This window comes from Zootoca vivipara, chromosome 12 (genome assembly GCF_965207765.1).
Source record: "Zootoca vivipara chromosome 12, rZooViv2.hap1.1, whole genome shotgun sequence".
Classification (NCBI taxonomy): domain Eukaryota; kingdom Metazoa; phylum Chordata; class Lepidosauria; order Squamata; family Lacertidae; genus Zootoca; species Zootoca vivipara.
The window spans coordinates 19,367,854-19,376,547 of record NC_142595.1 but is presented as its reverse complement, the minus strand read 5'-3'; the positions used below and the strand labels follow the sequence as shown (position 1 = coordinate 19,376,547).

Genomic DNA, 8,694 nt, shown 5'->3' with positions numbered 1-8,694 from the left:
CCAAGGCAACCCACTCTGTCTTCCACTCTTCCAAAGCAACTTTGGGAAAGCTGCCGGGGCGTGCCCGATGTGAATCTCTCCCCACCTTCGGAAGAAATCAAAGCCAGCTCTATAAAATGAAGAGATGGAATAAGGAACGCAATGAAACCAATTCATGTTCTCCCCTGTCAGTTCTTCAGCTCTTGCTGGGAGCCTGAAAGCGGGCGGCACCCTGATGCCACTGTTGTGTGCGCGCGCCTCCCCCCCCCAAAAGCCACCCAGCCAGTGGGCTGAGCGCGCCGCTCGTTTTAATAGTAATGAGGGGGAAGGGGGGCGGAGCTTCCCAGTTACAGAAAGCAGGTGCTGCCCCGGCTGCAGCTCAGTCGCCCGCTTCCTACAGGGGACGCCGCCGCCGCGGCATCTGCATCGCGCTCCCTCTCTCGACCTGAGACGCGCGCGCGATCCGCCCGAGGAGTACCGGGAAGGGGATGTGGAATAAGCTTCCCGCCTGTCCCCCGCTTGCCTCTGCTTTCCTGCAGCTCTGACGGTCATGGAGAAGAAGGCGAAGAGGCTGGCGCTCCTGCTGGGATCGCTGCTGCTTCTTTCCGGGGTGAGTGGGTTCGCCCTGTAGATCAACTTAGAGACGGGGTGGGGTGGGTGCGGTGGGGTGGGGTGGGGAAGAGGCTCGGCGACTCACTCCCATCTTAGAGGGCAGGGATGGGGAGAAGATCGCCATTGACAGTGCGCACGGATTGAGACGGGGCGTCGATCGGATCTGCCACCCATGGGTGCTGTGTGTGTGTCCAGTCTGGGGTGCAGAGATGGGATGGGGCGGGTGGTAGCGGTTCTCCTTCGGGTCCGCTGGACACCAGGATGCTCTGTCTCAGGCATAGGAGCCAACTCCTTAGGACCAAGGTCCCTTCGCCCCACCTAAAATATTTGAGGGGGCCAGGCCCTCCGACAGTTGATGGATACTGCCATTCAAATAGTGTGTGTGTGCACTATGTCATGTGATCAATTATCACCTCCCCCCATATTTAATTCAAGTTGGCACCCCTAGCCACTGGGGTTTAAGTTTTTCCTTTTGGGGGGGGGAGGTGGACCTGCTGGGAGGCGCCCACCCCTCAGTTCGGTCCTTAGGGGTAGGGGTGGGGGGTGGGTTGCTAATCAGCCGGGAATGAACTTTTGCGCGCGCCCAAACCGATAGCGGGCTGCTGTCCTCTGCGCGCTTCCTCGCTAGTAATGCTGCGATCCCGGGTGTCTGGCGCCCACGGAGTTCCAGAGGAGGCGCGGCGAGGATTGCGCTGTGAAGTCAGGGAGAGTTGCTTTCTCTGCGTAGACACGTGCAGAGGATCGGGCCGGATGGAAACGCAGGGCAGGGCAGCGCCGGGCTCCCTGGCCCCACCCTAACCACACCCCACGTCGGTTTGGTGGACCCCCCCCCCCAAGCAGAGATTTGTCTGCTGGAGGAGAACATTTGGGGCGACTATGAGAGTCGCGGGAGTAGGGGTGGGGCAGAAGAAGAGGATGAAAAGTCCTAATTTGACGTTTCAAAGGGGGGTGGGGCGGCGGCGAGGATGCGATCTATCACTTACAGTGTCCGGAATGATAGATCTTGTTTTATATTGTCCTCTCCGGGACGTATTAAATGGTTTTGTGCGCGCAGGGGGCGCAGCAGGGAAACGAAAAAGAGCGGCGCCGAGAGAGAGAGAGGGGGGGGGAGAGAGATTGAGGCACGGTTCCGCCTTTTATGAGACGTCTAAGGAGCTCTGACTAGATTCCAGTTGGGGGGTGATAAAAAGAGGAAGCGCGTTTGCGTGCTCGAAAGTGCTTCCAAGAAATCATAGCGACAATGTAGGCATCTCGCTGCGCTTTTCCTGCTTCTGGAGACCCCTCTGTAACCTCAAACCTCGGTGATCATGATGGGGGGTGTGCGATCAAAGATGGGCATCCTTTGTCCGGAAGCACAAAGGTGCCCTGGACCATAACTGCAAGGGGGGTAACAAATCCTTACCCACCCACCCTCCAAGGAGCTGCCAGGGTCATTTCAGTCTCGCAACAACCTTGTCAGGTAGGGAAAGTTGTGAGATGAAGCCTTGCTCAAGGATATCCACCTCTTGCAACACATTAATAATAGCCGTAGTAGCCCTGAGGTTGATTTTACATTGGGACCACCGTCATCTTGTTTCCCTGAATCGCTCTCCTTCACTTTTGGGTGTAGTTCTGCACAGGCTGGGTGTCTGTCTGCCAAGCACAATGTCGATCCCTACATTGGGTTGGGCTCGATGACCTCTGAGGCCCTCACCCATCTCTAAAATACTGTGATTCTCTCACCCTCCAGCTGCTGTTTGCCCCACGAGGCTAAACACGGCGGGAATTGCAGGATACCTGCTATTCTTTACTCCACAGGGGAAATGACAACTTCCACTCCCAAGCCCATCCACCAACCTTCCCTGTTATTACTTTAAAAAACAACAACTATGGGAACAGGGATCCTATTCCGGGATCTCCCCTGTCACGCCAGTGTTAGCCTGCAGGCAAGGAAGCTAAGTTACCCAGGTCCCCTCAAAGCCAAATCACATACATTGATTAGAAAACGCATCAGCTTTTAAGCTTTGAGTGGTCATTTCTGCCTGCAGCCCTTCAGTTAGTGTGGATGCGCCAAATGACAGGGAGCTGGCATGAGAGAGAGTAGGGGGAAAGATCACAGAAGGAAGAGGGACGATTTTTAAAATTAATATTATTTTGCAGAGGGGAGATTTAGGATGAGTAGCCAGATGGAGGGAGAGGCTCGCTGGTTTAGAGAGTTTGGTTGCAATAGGGACTTAGGAAGCTGCCTGCCTTATCCCCAGTCAGACCCATTGGTCCATCTAGCTTGGTACCGTCAACACTGGTTGGCAGCAGCTCTCCAGGGTTTCTAAGAAGTGACATTCCTACCCTTATCTGGAGATGCCAGGGATCCAATCTTCTGCATGCAGAGCTGAAGTTCTACCCCTGAGCTCCAACCCTCTCGAATCGTATAGTGTTTAGCTAGGAAAATGGGGTGGAGGGAGGCTGAACAGGCGTGGCTTTTGGATCTCAAGGTCCTTGTTTCCCACAAATCTCAAATCTGTGCCCATAACTCTTTGAGTATGCAAGGTGGAGATAAGGTTCTTCAGTGAAGAAGGAGCCCTGCATATGCTCAGAGGCAAATCTTTCCTTTGCTTTATTGCCTTGCTCATTTCTGGACAGGAAACAGTTAATAATAATGATGTCTAGGGTTGAATCGCACTAGCTCTTAGGAGGAAAGGAGACAGTGGACGGCTGGTGCAGTAAAAAACTAATATCTTAGGGGGCGTGGGGTTGGCAGGTTGAGCTTTGGGGGTGATTGACATTTAAGGTTAGGTGGTTGACTGGGAGAGGCAGATGGCAGAACTGTAAGACATAAATTCAGCAGAGGCTGAAACAGGGGCCATGGGGGCATCATAGTACTGTATAGCATTTTTCTTGACACTGGCTTAACTTGAAACAGGATCCAGCTCTGCTACCCATTTCTAATCAATGCTTGGGCTCCCCCACTTCTTTTGCCCTGGAATAGAAATCAATGTACACCTGCCCCCTGACCTTTGCAGTTTGAGTATAAAACACAAACATATACAGATGATTAGAATCCCCAAACTAAATTGAAACGCTGGCAAGGAATATCACCAAGTCCAAAGCAAATCAAAACACCAGCAGTTGCCATTATTGCACAAAACACAAATGCAAGAAATTATGCCAAACAGGTAAAATGAGCAAAATGAATGAGACTTTAAGAATGATGCAATTGAGGAGATAACACACCCCAGAGTGCCCCTGAGCATGTGAAAAGAAACGGGAGCTTTATACATGCCACCACTTAATCCAGGCATAGGCAAACTTGGCCCTCCATATGTTTTGGGACTACAACTCCCATCACCCCTTAGCTAACAGGACCAGTGGTCATGGATGGTGGGAGTTGTAGTCTCTAAACATCTGGAGGGGCGAGTTTGCCTATGCCTGACTTAATCTCATCCTAGCCTGAACAGGAAGAACTTCCGAGGAACATGATTAGAAGGTAGCAAGGGCACTGCACAGCCTCAGCGAAAAAGGAAAAATAAGTAGATTTCTTCCCCAGAGAGCTTACAGACCAGTGGAAGGAGATCAGAGGGCAGGGAGGCAAGGAAGAGGCAGGAGTAGAATCATAGACTTGGAAGGGACCAATATGCAGCTACCCCATACGGGGGTTGAACCTGCAACCTTGGCACTATCAGCACCACGCTCTAACCAACTGAGCTATCCAGGCTTGGCTAGGAAGGACCATAGATGCAGAAATGCAGTTGACACACACTTTTGAGCCTTGGGGTACAGATTTGGTGCTTGGGCAGTGTGGGAAAGGAGTTTGGGTTTATTATCCTTGGAGGAGGGAACTGAAGAGGGCGAGGGAGGTGGCATTCTGTAGGTATTATGAGTGATGTCCCAGGCATGACAGTTACAAAGGCAGAGAGTGTGCGGGTTTCCTGTTTTGCTTAAACCCTGGAATCTCGGGATGTTTTAAAAAACGAGTTAAGCATCAATCTACACACCTTCTCCTCGTCTTTCTCCCAGGCAGTCTCTGGCTGTGGACAGCTGAGTACAATCCATTTCTTTCAGTGCCGAGTCTACGAGATGCCATCCTGTTCCCCTATAAGTAGGGGGAAGTTCACTGTGTGCGTTGAGAGACACACCTTCTGCAACTTAAAAGGCTGCAAAAGCCAGGGAGAAAGATCCCAGGACTTAAAATAAATGCAATTAAAAAGAAAGTTGCACAACATGTTTGTTCGCAAGTAAGCTTTGCTTAATTTAGGGGGAGGGGGAGGGGGTGTCAGTGAAGCCTAACGTGCCTAGTTTCCGGATTCGCCCTCATGCCCGAGGGGGCTAGGGATGATATGAGAAGAAGAAGAAGAAGAAGAAGAAGAAGAAGAAGAAGAAGAAGAAGAAGAAGAAGAAGAAGAAGAAGAAGAAGAAGAAGAAGAAGAAGAAGAGAAAAACAGAGGAAAAATGAAAGGATGGCTGTTATTGGATCATGTGTTTAGTTTAGTTTTTCCCCAAAATGATGGGCAATCTTTTGAGCTACACAGAATGCTTCCCCCCCAAGGCTGTTCATGAAAAAGAAAATAAGAGGCCTGCAGAGGATGATGTCTTATGAGGTCCTCAAGACTACCCTGTTTCACTGAGAATCCATACTGGGCTGTTTGCACAAGGCTTTTTGCAGAGATTAGGGATGACAAGACTCCACCATTTCTTTTCTCTCGGTTTCTTACTTTCCCAATCTTAAATTCGCTCCTCTGCATTTTGCAGCAATTTGTGACTATTTATTATTATTATTATTATCATTATTATTATTAAAGAAATCCTGATGAAAACACACCAGCGTTTTATTGTGAAAGTCTCCTAATAAACAAACACATTTTTAAAAAGCAGGTTTGACCAATATACACATTTTTGCGTGCAGTTTCTCCTAATAAATGCAAAAAAAAAACTTTGTATGCCGTTTTCACTATGTCTCCATCCTTATTGCACACTTTTACATCATATATGCATTTTGGGAAATGTTGTTTGGTTGCAGAACTGCATTGCAAAATTCAGATACGTGTGGATTTTGAAGGCTGCCCCTGCCCCCGTTCTCGTATTGGTTCAGAAACTGGAAGTTTGATGGGTCAACTTTAAACGTGGGCTGCATGCAGCTTCTCCTCCCTCCCTTAAGTCTATGTCTGGTCTTACTGAGCATCCATCCCAATCTGATCCCAGAGTAAACCTTCCTCTGCATCTTTTGTCCCCCCCCCCTTCCCAAAGCACTTCCTTCTGGCTTCCTAAACACAAAAAGCCCATTTTTCTTTTTTTTTTAAAAAATGGGTTCGTTGTGCTAGGGCGGCAGATGGCTTTTGTCCACTCCGTGCAAACCTAAATATCCCTGCAAGCATGGTGGGTTTGCAGTCTGGAGGTGCCTTATGACAGCTTAGCAGGGATCATGGGAGGAGGGGGAGGGAGAAAGGACTTGCACGTTAATGACAACCTCTCCCACGCACTAATTTGGCAGCTAGGGATGCCCCTGAATCTATGGGAGATGGCCACAGTCCATCTAGCAGTTCATGGGAAAGACCCTGGAGTAAGACCCTGGAGAGCAGATGATTTTGGGCTGGAGGAGAAATAGAAATCATGGAATCACAAAATTGTAGAGTTGGGAAGGGACCCTGAGGGTCACCAACCGCCTGCAAGGCAGGAATATGCAGCTGTCCCATCTGGGGATCGAACCTGCAACCTTGGCGTTATCAGCACCACGTTCTACCCAGGCATAGGCAAACTTGGCCCTCCAGATGTTTTGGGACTACAATTCCCATCATCCCTGACAACTGGTCCTGTTAGCTAGGGATGATGGGAGTTGTAGTCCCAAAACATCCGGAGGGCCGAGTTTGGCTATGCCTGCTCAAACTGACTGAAATAGTCTGAGCCTGCTTCAAGGCACAGGTTTGGTTTGCAACATCCGCCAAATTAAAGGTGAGACACCTCAAGCGAGCCTACCTTTTCTTTGAAAGGAATAAGGATTTTGGGGGTGGGGAAGTACTTCAAAGCAGGTGCCATGGAGCATGCATGCAGAGAAGAAGAAGGGGGGGGAGCATGGATGCCATTATTATTATTATTATTATTATTATTATTATTATTATTATTATTATTATTTATTATTATCTTGCTGAACACAGGCACAAGCTGCCTCTGCCCATGGACAAGTGTTTGTGTGAAAGAGGGTACACTTGTTTATTTGTACAGCTTAGCTATTGTGTACACAGGTATGCAGGGTACCCCTTTGTGGGACGTTACATGCAACTAATTTTGCCAGCGTGAGATCAACCCAGGTATACAGGTGTACAGGGATTGTACACTTGTTGAATCAGGTGTCTTCTAAAAGTCAGATAGTTGTTTATTTCCTTGACATCTGATGGGAGGGCATTCCACAGGGTGGGCGCCACTACCGAGAAGGCCCTCTGCCTGGTTCCCTGTAACCTCACTTCTCGCAACGAGGGAACCGCCAGAAGGCCCTCGGAGCTGGATCTCAGTGTCCAGGCTGAACAATAGGAGTGGAGATGCTCCTTCAGGTATACTGGGCCGAGGCTCTTTAGGGCTTTAAAGGTCAGCACCAACGCTTTGAATTGTGCTTGGAAACGTACTGGGAGCCAGTGTAGGTCTTTCAGGACTGGTGTTATACGGTATCGGCAATTTATGCACTGCCTTTTTAAAAAGGAAAACATCAAAGCAGTTTAAAAACTTTATCTACTATATGACAGTGTCCCCGATATGCAAGGTGAGTCTGCTTACCTGTTCGCTAGGCCGTGCTCCATCTTCTCTCAGTTTTGGACCACGGAGGACGAGCTTTGTTTGACAACACCGAGGCCGCAACAGACACAGCTCCTGGTGCCCCCTGACACCTCTGGTTTAATTTATGGCACCTCCGAGGCTAATTGATGTATTGTGGCCAGAGCTGTCACAGGCAAACACTTCCCTTCATCTGAAGCATGGGGCTGAGAGGGTGCTGGATGTATAATTCACAGGGCCTGCGGTGCAAGGGAGACAAAGTGATTAGTGGGATGAGACCCAGCGGAGGCAGAGAAAGAGAAGTGTGACACATTAGCCAGAGTGCTAAAAGCCACAGAGGTATAACTTAAGTATAGTGGAACCTCGGTTTACGAATTTTCGGTTTACGAACGCTGCGGACCCATCTGGAACGGTTTAATTCACTTACCATTACTTTCAATGGGAAAGTTCGCTTCAGTTTATGAACGCTTCAGTTTATGAACAGACTTCCGGAACCAATTACACCCATGCTTCGGGTTAAGTATGCTTCAGGTTGAGTACTCTGCGGACCCGTCTGGAACGGATTAATCCACTTTCCATTACTTTCAATGGGAAAGTTCGCTTCAATTTATGAATGCTTCAGTTTATGAACAGACTTCCGGAACCAATTACACCCATGCTTCGGGTTAAGTACGCTTCAGGCTGAGTACTCCGCAGACCTGTCTGGAACGGATTAATCCACTTTTTATTACTTTCAATGGAAAAGTTCACTTCAGTTTATGAACGCTTCGGTTTAAGTACTCTGCGGACCGTCTGGAACAGATTAATCCACTTTCCATTACTTTCATGAACGCTTCAGTTTATGAACAGACTTCCGGAACCAATTGTGTTCATAAACAGAGGTACCACTGTATTCTCCTGAGCACACAAGGACACAGATTTGAATGAAATTCACATTTTCATTTTATTTCATTTATATCCCCATCTTTCCTCAAGTGAGCTCAAGGCAGCATGCCTGGCTATCCCCCTTCCTTGTTTTTTTTTTGTGTTTTAATATTTTGTTGGAAGCTGCCCAGTCAGATGGGCAACATATCCTCATCACCATCACCATCACCATCGTTACCTCCCTACTAATTTGATCCTCAGAACAACCCTGTGTGGTAGGTCAGGCTGAGAGACAGTAACTGGCCCAAGGTCACTCAGTGAGCTTTGTGGTCAAGTGGGGATTTGAACCCTGGTCCACCAGGTCCAGGTCCAACTCTTTAACCGCTACGCTACACCAGCTATGCACAGATGGATATTTGGAGCATGGTGCTGATAACGCCAAGGTTGCAGGTTCGATCCCCACATGGGACAGCTGCATATTCCTGCATTGAAGGGGGTTGGACT

The 8,694-nt window shown here is 48.9% G+C and overlaps 1 protein-coding gene across 1 annotated transcript in view; it reads left to right on the top strand.

The window, feature by feature from the left end:
- Nucleotides 1-324: 324 nt before the first annotated feature.
- Nucleotides 325-8,694, top strand: part of NGFR (nerve growth factor receptor) — a 53,139-nt gene continuing 44,769 nt past the window's right edge. The window contains exon 1 of the mRNA XM_035135948.3: nucleotides 325-589. Within this exon, the coding sequence (XP_034991839.2) occupies nucleotides 530-589 (60 nt within the window). The 5' untranslated portion in view covers nucleotides 325-529. The remainder of the gene's footprint in view (nucleotides 590-8,694) is intronic.